The sequence below is a fragment of the Hylobates moloch genome, unplaced genomic scaffold (assembly GCF_009828535.3).
Source record: "Hylobates moloch isolate HMO894 unplaced genomic scaffold, HMol_V3 SCAFFOLD_17, whole genome shotgun sequence".
Classification (NCBI taxonomy): Eukaryota; Metazoa; Chordata; class Mammalia; order Primates; family Hylobatidae; genus Hylobates; species Hylobates moloch.
The window spans coordinates 39,573,613-39,588,106 of record NW_026652292.1 but is presented as its reverse complement, the minus strand read 5'-3'; the positions used below and the strand labels follow the sequence as shown (position 1 = coordinate 39,588,106).

The window sequence follows — 14,494 nt, the reverse complement described above, 5'->3', positions numbered from 1 at the left end:
GATAACATCTTATCAGGAGACAGGGTTTGAGAGCAGACAACCGGTCTGATCAAAATTTATTAGGCAGGAATTTCCTCATCCTAATAAGCCTGGGAGCACTACGGGAGACTGGGGCTTGTTTCATCCCTACACTTTGACCATAAAAGATGGCCACCCCCCAAAGCTGCCATTTTAGAGGCCTACCCTCAGGGACACATTCTCTTTCTCAGGGATGTTCCTTGCTGAGAAAAATAATTCAGCGATATTTCTCCCATTTGCTTTTGAAAGAAGAGAAATAGGGCTCTGTTCCACCTGGCTCACCGGTGGTCAGAGTTTAAGGTTATCTCTCTTGTTCCCTGAACATTGCTGTTATCCTCTTCTTTTTTCAAGGTGCCCAGATTTCATATTGTTCAAACACACATGCTCTACAAACGATTTGTGCAGTTAACACAATCATCACAGGGTCCTGAGGCGACATACATCCTCCTCAGCTATTGAAGATGATGGGATTAAGAGATTAAAGTAAAGACAGGCATAGGAAATCACAAGGGTATTGATTGGGGAAGTGATAAGTGTACATGAAATCTTCACAATTTATGTTCAGAGATTGCAGTAAAGACAGGTGTAAGAAATTATGAAAGTATTAATTTGGGGAACTAATAAATGTCCATGAAATCTTCACAATTTATGTTCTTCTGCCATGGCTTCAGCCGGTCCCTCCATTCGGGGTTCCTGACTTCCCACAACACTGGAGTGGCTCACAGAATTCAGGGAAATACTTACATTTAACGGTTTATTATAAGAGACAGTACAGAAGATACAGATGAAGGCCAGACATAGTGGCTCATGCCTGTAATCCCAGCACTTTGGGAGGCCAAGGCAGGAGGATCACTTGAGGCCAAGGTATGGGGGAAGGGATGCAGAGCTTCCATGCCCTCCCTGGGCACGCCACCCTCTAGGAACCTCCACATGGTCAGCTATCCAGAAGCTCTCCAAACTCTGCCCTTTTGGGGTTTTACAAAGGCTTCATTACATAGGCATGATTAACAACCATGTAGAAATGTGATTAGACAAAAAGCACATAATCTAAACCCAGCAAGTCCTGCCTGTTCAGGCTTTTCTTGGCCTGTGTAGCATTCCTTCCTCTAGAGTATGAGACAGAACCCTTTCTGGAATGAGGATCTTATGACCCACAATCAGATTAGAGTCCTGCCTTGGGCAGGTGAAAGAAAAACAGAAGGTCAGAGAGAGATTCTGTTTCCTGAGGCCTGTTCTTGAGGCCTAAAGTGCCCCAACATTATAATATAAAAAAAGACTGGGCTGGGCACGGTGGCTCACGCCTGTAATCCCAGCATTTTGGGAGGCCAACGTGGGTGGATCACAAGGTCAGGAGTTCAAGACCAGCCTCTGGCCAAGATGGCGAAACCCACTCCAGCCTGGGCGACAAAGCGAGACTCTGTCTCAAAGAAAAAAACTATAACAAGGGTTATGGGAGTTATAAGCCAGGAACCATGGATGAAAGGCAATATATATATCATAACACCACAACCCGAGAACTGAGCAATTTATAAATAACAGAAATGTATTCTCTTACAATTATGGAGGCTGGGAAGTCCAAGATCAAGGCGCCAGTGATTTCAGTTTCTAATTCCAAGATGATGCCACTTTGCTGCATCTTTTGGAGAGAAGGAGCATTGTGTACTCACCTGGCAGAAGAGCAGAAGGTACCAACACATTCCCACAAGCCCTTTTTATAGTAGCATTCATCCATTCATGAGGGTGGAGCCATCATAACCTAAACATTGCCCATTAGGCCTTATCTGTCAGCACTATTAGGGATTAATTTTCAAAATGAGCTTTGGAGAAGAAAAAAATATTCAAACCACAGCAGTAATTTGAAAATATAAAAAGAAATGGGTGAAATTAATTTTAATAATATATTTTATTTAACCCAAAATGTCCAAAATATTATCATGTAATCAATAATCAGTATAAACATTATTAACAAGATATTTTATATTTTTTTCTGTACCCAGTCTTTGAAATCCAGGGTGAATTTTATACCTATAGTACATCCGAGTTTGGACTAGTCACATTTCAAGTGCTCAAGAGCCACATGTGGACTAGTGGCTACCACATAGGACAACACAGTTCTAGAGGAAGCAAGGCATGACTTCGGAGGTCATCTAGTCTGACTTGTTATTTACAGCAAAGTTAAGTACATCGCCTGAGGTTATACAACTTATTAGTAGATGAGGAGCAATTAGAATCCAATTATCTTCACGCTACCCCATGGTTTTATTCACAAAGCTGATTGGCAGCAAAGCTGGACTAGCGCTCATGCCTCTTCGCACCTGCTCTTGGGCTCTCTTCTACAAGGCATTGCCCCTCTTCCTGTCTTTCTCCTAAATAAGCTATTGTAAAAAGCTTCACTGGAAACAATTTGGCTGTGAACCAAGACTAGAGTGGGGTTTAATACTTCCATATCTTTCCACAAAGATAAATTTTTTATGACTTGTCACCCTTGTCCCCAGAAACTCATGGTTTCCATAAGCTACTTAAAAACTGATTATGCAATGGGTCTCAACATAAGTGTCCATCAGAATCACCTATGGAGCTTTTACAAAATTCAAATGACTGGTCTCCTACCCAAGAGTTCTTGTTTACAAATCAGGGAAAGGGGAGAGTCATGTAGATTGATTTTTTTTTTTTAATGTTTCCCAAAGGATCCTGATGCACACCCCATCTCACAGTGACCCTGCCAGCTGCCAGATCTCCACTGACATCCCCTGGCCCCCAGGCAGGGTGAACACAAGTTAGGAGCTTGATAAGTCTGGGAGGAGCCTGGTCTTAAGGAAAGAAACATGAGAAATAGATACCCTGAACGCCTCCCAGGGCGGGGCCACCTGGCTTACTTTTCCTCTACACTTTTCTCTGTGCCCAAGGACACCTTTAGCCTCATTTCCTGATCGAACAGCCTCACTTGTGTTGCTGTCAGTGCCAGTAGGGCAGGCAGGAATGCAGCAGACAGGACTCGCCATCATGGCCTTGGCTGTCTGTGCAGCCCTACATGCCTCAGAAGGTGAGTGGGGGCACTGGCCACTTAGGCCTCCACTGGAAGGGGGGTATCTCCCAAATCTGTGCTGGAAAGATTGAGGTGGGGCAAGAATATCTATCTCTTCAAGCGGGAATTTCCAATTGATTTCTGACTACCTACAAGAGAATGACATAGGTTTAAATTCTAGATCTCCCAGAAGTTTCAGGAAGGAACCTCATTCTAACAGGCATACTAGAAATTTTTGCCACCTGGAGGATGAGGTCCTTCCATATAGGTACGTCTTCAAGCTATGTTTCCTTTTCTGATGACAGTATCTTAGAAAATCCCCAGCTAGAGGCTGGAGTAAAGCCCCTACTATTCATCTGTCTTCCTCCACACCCCAACCTGCTAAACGGCCTGAACACAAGTGTGCACATTCCTGGAGGGAAATACAGACTTGGCCAGCTGCGTTCAAATTAGGTAAGTTGTAAATTTCCTGAGCAAAGTCAGCCCTGTGGGTACAGAAAACTGAAACTTCAGTCTGATCTTTAAAAGGGGAGGGCAGAGCTGAGCACAGTGGTGCATGCCTGTATTCCCAGCTACTTGGGAGGCTAAGACTGGAGGATAGCTTCAGGCCAGGAATTCAAGATTGCAGTGAGCTACGATCACACTGTGAATTGCCACTGCACTCCAGCCTGGGCAACATAGTAAAACCCCATCTGTTAAAAACAAAAAGAGGGGAGGGGAGGGGAGAGAGAAGGAAAGGAAGAAAGGAAAGGAAAGAAAGAAAAAGAAAAAGAAAAGCAGGATGAGGGAAATTGAACCATACAAATTATGTCAAAGAGAATTTAAGTTGTGAGTTGCTAGCATGTATATGGAGATTGTAACTGCATTTGAACTAGAGGGAATCTCTTCTAAAGTAGCACTCACTACTATATTCAGGAAACCCTAAGTGTCAGTACTTCACACTTGACTGATGACTCTTTTCCATTGTCATCTTTTCTTTAAGCTTTATCGTGAACAGATTCTCTAAGTCTAGAGCAGAGGCAGAATATAAGTCTTCTTTGGTCTGCTTTTTAAAAAGTTGAGCCAACATTTTAAAACTGAAAGCTTTCTCATGTACATACTCATACATGCACACATACAAATTGGATTTTAAAGCTTTTCTTGAAAAATCAGATGTGGCAACAATGATTCCGCCATACCGTGGCAAAAACTGGCTAAAACAGATGAGCCTCTGAAGTTTGCTGTATTAACTGCCTGGTCCCTGCAGGCATTTGCTTAGGGACTCCAGTGTAGTCCATCAATGTACTGGGCTTATACAAATAAGCAACAAAAAAAACCTGGACAATCTCTTCTCAATTTCTACTAATCTATCTTACCAAGGTAAAGACAAAAATGTGTCACTTTATGTTTCTGTAACATTTCTCAGAAAAATTCACCATTGAGATTTTGGGACTCATTTTCACTATTTCTGAAAGGTCTACCTGCTAAGGCTTCATTCCTAGCTCTGGTAATTCCACCAACTCAAACTTTTTACATAAAACTTTGAAATGTGTGCCTCCATCCAGCTTCCTGACCTACTCCCACCTGTCCCTACAGCAGCAGCTCTCCTACAGGACAGGAGAGAGGGAACAGCAGGTCGAGGAGGCAGAGGGTAATGAGGAAGGCTCTGCCATACCCAGGACCCACCTTCACGTGGGACTGAGTCCTGGTAGAGACGGTGGGGTGGGACGGCAAAATGCAGAGGTGTGTGAAAAGGTAGAGAGACCCGGCAATAGCCTTTTGGGTTAGTCTCCATGCTTTACCTAAGGCAGTTTAGACCACAGGAAAATCACATTGTCTGAGAAGCTCCAACCTTCTGCCATTTAAAAATAAGTGATACTGGGTAAAAATACACAAGTAGGCCTGAGAACAGTTGCAGAACAGAGGGGCAACACCACAGCTATTCTTAACAAACTTCCACTCAAGTGTCCATGTAAGCCAGGTGCCCTGTGGGAGGCACTTAAGTGATTCTGGCTCCAGGGAGGGGGTGGAAAACCAAGTGGGGAGGGAGGAAGGTAGAGAACACTCAACAACTCAACAGTGCAGAGAAGAGGACAGGTGGCCTTGGCAAGGGGAATAGGGAAATGGCCTGTGCCAGTTTGGAACTTTGGGAAATATATTTTGTTTTCTTCAGGCAGAAAGCTGTTCCCTTATCTTAATGGTGACTTAAATGGCTATCTTGTTGTGATGGCTCAATAACTGGCATTCCCTAAGTGTTTTGCACAAATCAGGAAGCAGGTGACTTTATGTATAATTAAAAGCCTTGGATTCTGCCCAAAGGTAGGGCACACTCCACCTCTGCTGACGTGGCTGCTGCCTCCCAGAACTCAATACTGAATCCATAAACATGTCTATCATCCTGTTTCGGTGGCCCTGAGCCCGATTATTTGAACCCACAATCTAGGGCTTTGTGGGCCTGGCTGTTTTATTGTACATTAAGATTAAGGCTCACTTGTGCCCAGCAGATTCAAGTTAGGAGGCTTTGCTGCAGTGAGTCCCAAATTGCCTTCCCACTGACAACCTTCTTTCTCAGAGTACAATGGCTACTGAATCACACCAATACTTGCTAGAGATTTGCTGCTTGCATCCTAAAACGTTTATCTTTTGTTTTAATCATAAGACTCTGGCTAGGGAAGGTTACCACGAATATACATTTGTGACTCAATGTTGTTCTGCACAACTGGGACTCTCCAACTGTGGTCCCTAAGAGGTCTGACATAAGTGGGACTACAGGTGCATGCCACCACACCTGGCTAATTTTTTGCTTGTTTGTTTTTGGAGGTGGAGTTTGTTTCTCTTGTCACCCAGGGTGGAGTGCAATGGCGCGATCTCGGCTCACTGCAACCTCCGCCTCCTGGGTTCAAGCAATTCTCCTGCCTCAGCCTCCTGAGTAGCTGGGATTAGAGGCATGCACCACCACACCCAGCTAATTTTTGTATTTTTAGTAGAGACGGGGTTTCACCATGTTGGCCAGGCTGGTCTCGAACTCCTGACCTCAGGTGATCCACCCACCTCAGCCTCACAAAGTGCTGAGATTACAGGTGTGAGCCACCATACCCAGCCACACAATTTCTGTTGTAGAGATAGAGTCTCACTATGTTGCCCAGAGTGGTCTCGAACTCCTGGCCTCAAGCAATTTTCCTGCCTTGGCCTCCCTGCCTGTAATCCCAGCAATTGGGAGAATGAGGCAGAAAGATTGCTTGAGCCCAGGAGTTCAAGGCTGCAGTGAGCCATGATCGCACCGCTGCACTTCAGCCTGGGTGACACTCTCATCTCAAAAAAAAAAAAAAAAGTAAAAAATTACCAAAAAAATAAAATTACCAAAAAAGTCACAAAAATTAAAGAATTTATCCTAATATTATGAAAGTTACAAATACTTGGTGTATTTTCAAATATAAAAATATAAAGAATTTAAAAAAAGGAAAGTCCCTATTCGTCATTCCTTTAATCCCTCTCCCTTCTCCAGAGGGTTCTGCATATCCTTCCAAAATTTCCTCTATGCATTTGGCAATATGAACCCACACATACATCCACACCAATTTTTTTTTATTATACTTTAAGGTCTAGAGTACATGTGCACAATGTGCAGGTTTCTTACATATGTATACATGTGCCATATTGATATGCTGCACCTATTAGCTCATCATTTACATTAGGTATATCTCCTAATGCTATCCCTCCCTGCTCCCCCCACCCCACGACAGGCCCTGGTGTGTGATGTTCCCCACTCTATGTCCAAGTGTTCTCACTGTTCAATTCCCACCTATAAGTGAGAACATGCGGTGTTTGGTTTTCTGTCCTTGCGATAGTTTGCTCAGAATGATGGTTTCTAGCTTCATCCATGTCCCTACAAAGGACATGAACTCATCCTTTTTTTATGGCTGCATAGTATTCCATGGTGTATATGTGCCACATTTTCTTAATCCAGTCTATCATTGATGGACATTTGGGTTGGTTCCAAGTCTTTGCTATTGTGAATAGTACCGCAATAAACGTACGTGTGCGTGTGTCTTTACAGCAGCATGATTTATAATCCTTTGGGTATATACCCAGTAATGGGATCGCTGGGTCAAATGGTATTTCTAGTTCTAGATCCTTGAGGAATCATCACACTGTCTTCCACAATGGTTGAGCTAGTTTACAGTCCCACTAACAGCGTAAAAGCATTCCTATTTCTCCACATCCTCTCCAGCACCTGTTGTTTCCTGACTTTTTAATGATTGCCATTCTAACTGGTGTGAGATGGTATCTCATTGTGGTTTTGATTTGCATTTCTCTGATGGCCAGTGATGATGAACATTTTTTCATGTGTCTTTTGGCTGCATAAATGTCTTCTTTTCAGAAATGTCTGTTCATATCCTTCACCCACTTTTTGATTGGGGTTGATTTTTTCTTGTAAATTTGTTTCAGTTCATTGTAGATTCTGGATATTAGCTCTTTGTCACATGGGTAGATTGTAAAATTTTTTCTCCCATTCTGTAGGTTGCCTGTTCACTCTGATGGTAGTTTCCTTTGTTGTGCACAAGTTCTTTAGTTTAATTAGATCCCATTTGTCAATTTTGGCTATTGTTGCCATTGCTTTTGGTGTTTTAGTCATGAAGCCCTTGCCCATGCCTATGGACTGAATGGTATTGCATAGGCTTTCTTCTACAGTTTTTGTGGTTTTTGGTCTAACAGTTAAGTCTTTAATCCATCTTGAATTAATTTTTGTATAAGGTGTAAGGAAGGGATCCAGTTCCAGCTTTCTACATAAGGCTAGCCAGTTTTCCCAGCACCATTTATTAAATAGGGAATCCTTTCTCCATTTCTTGTTTTTGTCAGGTTTCTCAAAGATCAGGTGGTTGTAGATGTGTGGTATTATTTCCAAGGACTCTGTTCTGTTCCATTGGTCTATATCTCTGTTTTGGTACTAGTACCATGCTGTTTTGGTTACTGTAGCCTTGTAGTATAGTTTGAAGTCAGGTAGCATGATGCCTCCAGCTTTGTTCTGTTTTGCTTAGGATTGTCTTGGCAATGCAGGCTCCTTTTTGGCTCCATATGAAGTTTAAAGTAGATTTTTCCAATTCTGTGAAGAAAGTCATTGGTAGCTTGATGGGGATGGCATTGAATCTATAAATTACCTTGGGCAGTATGGCCATTTTCATGATATTGATTCTTCATATCCATGGGCATGGAATGTTCTTCCACTTGTTTGTGTCCTCTTTTATTTCATTGAGCAGTGGTTTGTAGCTCTCTTGAAGAGGTCCTTCACATCCCTTGTAAGTTGGATTCCTAGGTATTTTGTTCTCTTTAAAGCAATTGTGAATGGGAGTTCACTCATGATTTGGCTCTCTGTTTGTCTGTTATTGGTGTATAAGAATGCTTGTGATTTTTGCACATTGATTTTGTATCCTGAGACTTTGCTGAAGTTGCTTATCAGCTTAAGGAGATTTGGGGCTGAGATGATGGGGTTTTCTAAATATACAATCATGTCATCTGCAAACAGGGACAATTTGACTTCCTCTTTTCCTAACTGAATACGCTTTATTTCTTTCTCCTGCCTGATTGCCTTGGCCAGAACTTCCAACACTATGATGAATAGGAGGGTGAGAGAGGGCATCCCTGTCTTGTGCCAGTTTTCAAAGGGAATGCTTCCAGTTTTTGCCCATTCAGTATGATATTGGCTGTGGGTTTGTCATAAATAGCTCTTATTATTTTGAGATATGTCCCATCGATACCTAATTTATTGAGAGTTTTTAGCATGAAGGGCTATTGAATTTTGTCAAAGGCCTTTTCTGCATCTATTGAGATAATCATGTGGTTTTTGTCTTTGGTTCTGTTTATATGATGGATTATGTTTATTGATTTGCATATGTTGAACCAGCCTTGAATCCTAGGGATGAAGCCCACTTGATCATGGTGGATAAGCTTTTTGATGTGTTGCTGGATTCGGTTTGCCAGTATTTTATTGAGGATTTTTGCATTGATGTTCATCAGGGATATTGGTCTAAAATTCTCTTTTTTTGTTGTGTCTCTGCCAGGCTTTGGTATCAGGATGATGCTGGCCTCATAAAATGAGTTAGGGGGGATTCCCTCTTTTTCTATTGATTGGAATAGTTTCAGAAGGAATGGTACCAGCTCCTTTTTGTACCTCTGGTAGAATTCGGCTGTGAATCTGTCTGGTCCTGGACTTTTTTTGGTTGGTAGGCTATTAGTTATTGCCTCAATTTCAGAACCTTTTATTGGTCTATTCAGAGATTCCACTTCTTCCTGGTTTAGTCTTGGGAGGGTGTATGTGTCCAGGAATTTATCCATTTCTTCTAGATTTTCTAGTTTGTTTGCGTAGAGGTGTTTATAGTATTCTCTGATGGTAGTTTGTATTTCTGTGGGATCGGTGGTGATATCCCCTTTATCATTTTTTTATTGCATCTATTTGATTCTTCTCTCTTTTCTTCTTTATTATTCTTCCTAGTGGTCTATCAATTTTCTGGATCTTTTAAAAAAAAAACAGCTCCTGGAATCATGGATTTTTTGAAGGGTTTTTGAATCTCTGTCTCCTTCAGTTCTGCTCTGATCTTAGTTATTTCTTGCCTTCTGATAGCTTTTGAAAGTGTTTGCTCTTACTTCTCTAGTTCTTTTAACTGTGATGTTAGGGTGTCAATTTTAGATCTTTCCTGCTTTCTCTTGTGCACATTTAGTGCTATAAATTTCCCCCTACACACTGCTTAAAATGTGTCCCAGAGATTCTGGTATGTTGTGTCTTTTTTCTCACTGGTTTCAAACATCTTTATTTCTACCTTGATTTTGTTATGTACCCAGTAGTCATTCATGAGCAGGTTGTTCAGTTTCCATGTAGTTGAGCGGTTTTGAGTGAGTTTCTTAATCCTGAGTTCTAGTTTGATTGCACTGTGGTCTGAGAGCCAGTTTGTTATAATTTCTGTTCTTTTACATTTGTGGAGGAGTGCTTTACTTCCAATTATTTTGGAATAAGTGCAATGTGGTACTAAGAAGAACGTATATGCTGTTGATTTGGGGTGGAGAGTTCTGCAGATGTCTATTAGGTCTGCTTGGTGCAGAGCTGCATTCAATTCCTGGATATCCTTGTTAACTTTCTGTCTTGTTGATCTGTCTAATATTGACAGTGGGGTGTTAAAGTCTCCCATTATTATTTTGTGGGAGTCTAAGTCTCTTTGTAGGTCTCTAAGGACTTGCTTTATGAATCTGGGTGCTCCTGTATTGGGTGCATATATATATTTAGGATAGTTAGCTCTTCTTGTTGAATTGATCCCTTTACCATTATGTAATGGCCTTGTCTCTTTTGATCTTTGTTGGTTTAAAGTCTGTTTTATCAGAGACTAGGATTGCAACCCCTGCTTTATTTTTGTTTTCCATTTGCTTGGTAGATCTTCCTCCATGCCTTTATTTTGAGCCTATGTGTGTGTCTCTGCAGTTGAGATAGGTGTCCTGAATATAGCGCACTGATTGGTCTTGACCCTTTATCCAATTTGCCAGTCTGTGTGTTTTAATTGGAGCATTTGGCCCATTTACATTTAAGGTTAATATTGTTATGTGTGAATTTGATCCTGTCATTATGATGTTAGCTGGTTATTTTGCTCGTTAGTTGATGCAGTTTCTTCCTAGCATTGATGGTCTTTACAATTTGGCATGTTTTTGCAGTGGCTGGTACTGGTTGTTTCTTTCCATGTTTAGCGCTTCCTTCAGGAGCTCTTGTAAGGCAGGCCTGGTGGTGACAAAATCTCTCAGCATTTGCTTGTTTGTAAAAGGTTTTTCTCCTTCACTTATGAAGCTTAGTTTGGGTGGATATGAGATTCTGAGTTGAAAATTCTTTTCTTTAAGAATGTTGAATATTGGCCCCCACTCTCTTCTGGCTTGTAGAGTTTCTGCCGAGAGATGAGCTGTTAGTCTGATGGGCTTCCCTTTGTAGGTAACCTGACCTTTCTCTCTGGCTGCCCTTAACATTTTTTCCTCAATTTCAACTTCGGTGAATCTGACAATTATGTGTCTTGGAGTTGCTCTTCTTGAGGACTATTTTGTGGCTTCTCTGTATTTCCTGAATTTGAATGTTGGCCTGCCTTGCTAGGTTGGGGAAGTTCTCCTGGATAATATCCTGAAGAGTGTTTTCCAACTTGGTTCCATTCTCCCCATCACTTTCAGGTACACCAATCAGACGTAGATTTGGTCTTTTCAAATAGTCCCACATTTCTTGGAGGCTTTGTTTGTTGCTTTTTACTCTAAACTTCTCTTCTCGCTTCATTTCATTCATTTGATCTTCAATCACGGATACCCTTTCTTCCACTTGATCGAATTGGCTACTGAAGCTTGTGCATGCATCATGTAGTTCTCGTGCCATGGTTTTCAGCTCCATCAGGTCACTTAAGGTCTTCTCTATGCTGTTTATTCTAGTTAGCCATTCATCTAATCTTTTATCAAGGTTTTTAGCCTCTTTGAGATGGGTTCAAACATCCTCCTTTAGCTTGGAGAAATTTGTTATTACTAGTTGTCTGAAGCCTTCTTCTCTCAACTTGTCAAAGTGATTCTCCATCCAGCTTTGTTCCGTTGCTGGTGAGGAGCTGCATTCCTTTGGAGGAGAAGAGGTGCTCTGATTTTTAGAATTTTCAGCTTTTCTGCTCTGGTTTCTCCCCATCTTTGTGGTTTTATATACCTTTGGTCTTTGATGATGGTGACATACAGATGGGGTTTTGGTGTGGATGTCCTTCCTGTTTGTTAATTTTCCTTGTAACAGTTAGGACCCTCAGCTGCAGGTCTGTTGGAGTTTGCTGGAGGTCCACTTCAGACTCTGTTTGCCTGGATATCACCAGTGGAGGCTGCAGAACAGCAAATATTGCAGAATGGCAAATGTTGCTGCCTGATCCTTCCTCTGGAAGCTTCATCTCAGAGGGTCACCCAGCTGTATGAGGTGTCACTCAGCCCCTACTGGGAGGAGTCTCCCAGTTAGGCTACTCGGGGGTCAGGGACCCACTTGAGGATGCAGTCTGTCCATTCTCAGATCTCAAACTCCATGCTGGGAGAACCACTACTCTCTTCAATGCTGCCAGATAGGGACGTTTAAGTCTGCAGAAGTTTCTGCTGCCTTTTGTTCAGCTATGCCCTGCTCCCAGAGTTGGAGTCTACAGAGGCAGACAGGCCTCCTTGAGCTGCAGTGGGCTCCACCCAGTTCGAGCTTCCTGGCCATTTTGTTTACCTACTCAAGTCTCAGCAATGGCAGACGCCCCTCCCCCAGCCTCACTGCTGCCTTGCTGTTCAATCTCAGACTGCTGTGCTAGCAGTGAGCGAGGCTCCGTGGGTATGGGACCCTCCAAGCCAGGCGCCGGATATAATCTTCTGGTGTGCCATTTGCTAAGACCATTGGAAAAGTGCAGTATTAGGGTGGGAGTGTCCCGATTTTCCAGGTACTGTCTGTCACGGCTTCCCTTGGCTAGGAAAGGGAATTCCCCGACCCCTAGCAGTTCCTGGGTGAGACAACACCCCGCCCTGCTTCAGCCCATGCTCCATGGACTGCACCCACTGTCCGACAAGCCCCAGTGAGATGGTCCCGGTACCTCAGTTGGAAATGCAGAAGTCACCTGTTTTGTGTTGCTCACGCTGGGAGCTGTAGACTGGAGCTGTTCCTATTCAGCCATCTTGGAACTGACACACACCAATTTTTTAAAATAGAAACAGGATTGCCGGGCGCGGTGGCTCACGCTTGTAATCCCAGCACTTTGGGAGGCCGAGGCGGGCGGATCACGAGGTCAGGAGATCGAGACCACGGTGAAACCCCGTCTCTACTAAAAATACAAAAAAAATTAGCCGGGCGTGGTGGCGGGCATCTGTAGTCCTAGCTACTCGGAGAGGCTGAGGCAGGAGAATGGCGTGAACCTGGGAGGCGGAGCTTGCAGTGAGCCGAGATGGCGCCACTGCACTCCAGCCTGGGCGACAGAGCGAGACTCCGTCTCAAAAAAAAAAAAAAAAAAAAAATAGAAACAGGATCACAATCTACATATTGTCTTAACACATATTTTAATCATAGGTAACAGTATATCTATTCAACATAAAAAGTTAATTCTGAAAATCTGCATCTTCATCTTATATAAAACATTTAAACTTCCCAGAACAATTGGGAATGTTAATGTTTCATTTATTCATTTATTATTCATATTAATCAGGGTCCTATTAGAAGACAGAAACCAGATAATGTGAAAGTTTAATATGAACAAATTATTAACTATAACAAGAGATAGGCTAGAAAGAAAGATAATTTTAAGGAATGTAGGAAAAGCAGATATTCCAAGGGCTAAAACAAATCACTCAAGGAAGAATTCCTGCATCCTTACCCGCCCCAGCTGAGATCCAGCCATGGCTCAACAAATGGCAGAAAAGTCACCTGTCTGTACTGGCAGAACATGCTGGATATCCACCTTCTAGTTTGCAGGGGAAAGTCCTTCACAGGGAAGCATCTCACTGGATGCGCTGGGCCACAAACCTGCCTGTAGGGGTGCTGCTAATTGCCATGCACTGGAGAAGCTAATGCACTGCAGAAGCTGGGTCTACAGGAACCTAATGAGAGAACCCTGGAGCCAGGAAGGAAAACCCCCTCTTCCTGCAATGTCCCTTCAATATCTTCTATAGATAAAGTTTAACAATGTTCCAGCTAGCCAAGAAAAAATATTTAAGGGCCCATCTCAATTTCATAGAACAGGAAATTAAGGGTGAGTTTGAAACTGAGGGAAAATAAATAAACAAGTGGCCCATTCCACAAACGTTTAATGGGCACCTGTATACTTACTATGAGCCAGGGACTGTACTGCATATTGGCCCGCATGTCCTTTTTGTTTCCATTTATTGAGTGTTGTTTGTCACTCCTGTTCTAAGCACTTAAACGTACAAACCCATGCAATCTTCACAATAACCCTGAGGTAGATGCTAGGACCATCCCCATTTTACAGAAAAAAGGATTGAGATACAGAGAATTAACTCACTTAAGGTCAGCTAGTAAGTAGCAGAAGCAGAATTTAAATCTGGTAGTCTCCACATGCTTAAGTACCATGCTACAAAGCCTCTCAGGATGTTTTTATGGCACACAATTATCCAAACCCCTTCAAGACTATCCCCTGACCACTCTAGTGTCTGCATCATGTTAAAGCAAAGAAAACTCCCCATCCACTCTCCATGCCCCCAAACATTATCCCAGGGTTCCAAAAAGTACCTGGCAGGACTTTATTTGGGAATAGCAGTTCCATACATCATGGATTAGTGAGTCCTATCTGCCCACTTAGTGACAGCAGTGGTCATCTGTCGGCACCCACTGCATGATCTGGCTACATTAAGGTGTGAGGTCCACAAGAATGGAGAGGTGTGTTCTAACCACATTCTGAACGTTATGTGTTGCCTTTTTTTTTTTTGAGACGGAGTCTTGCTCTGTTGCCCAGGCTG

The 14,494-nt window shown here is 42.6% G+C and overlaps 1 protein-coding gene across 1 annotated transcript in view; it reads left to right on the top strand.

Moving 5' to 3' along the window:
• Nucleotides 1–2,922: 2,922 nt before the first annotated feature.
• The window catches only part of CCL28 (C-C motif chemokine ligand 28), a 46,263-nt gene continuing 34,691 nt past the window's right edge, over nt 2,923–14,494 (top strand). The window contains exon 1 of the mRNA XM_032135879.2: nt 2,923–3,061. Within this exon, the coding sequence (XP_031991770.1) occupies nt 2,998–3,061 (64 nt within the window). The 5' untranslated portion in view covers nt 2,923–2,997. The remainder of the gene's footprint in view (nt 3,062–14,494) is intronic.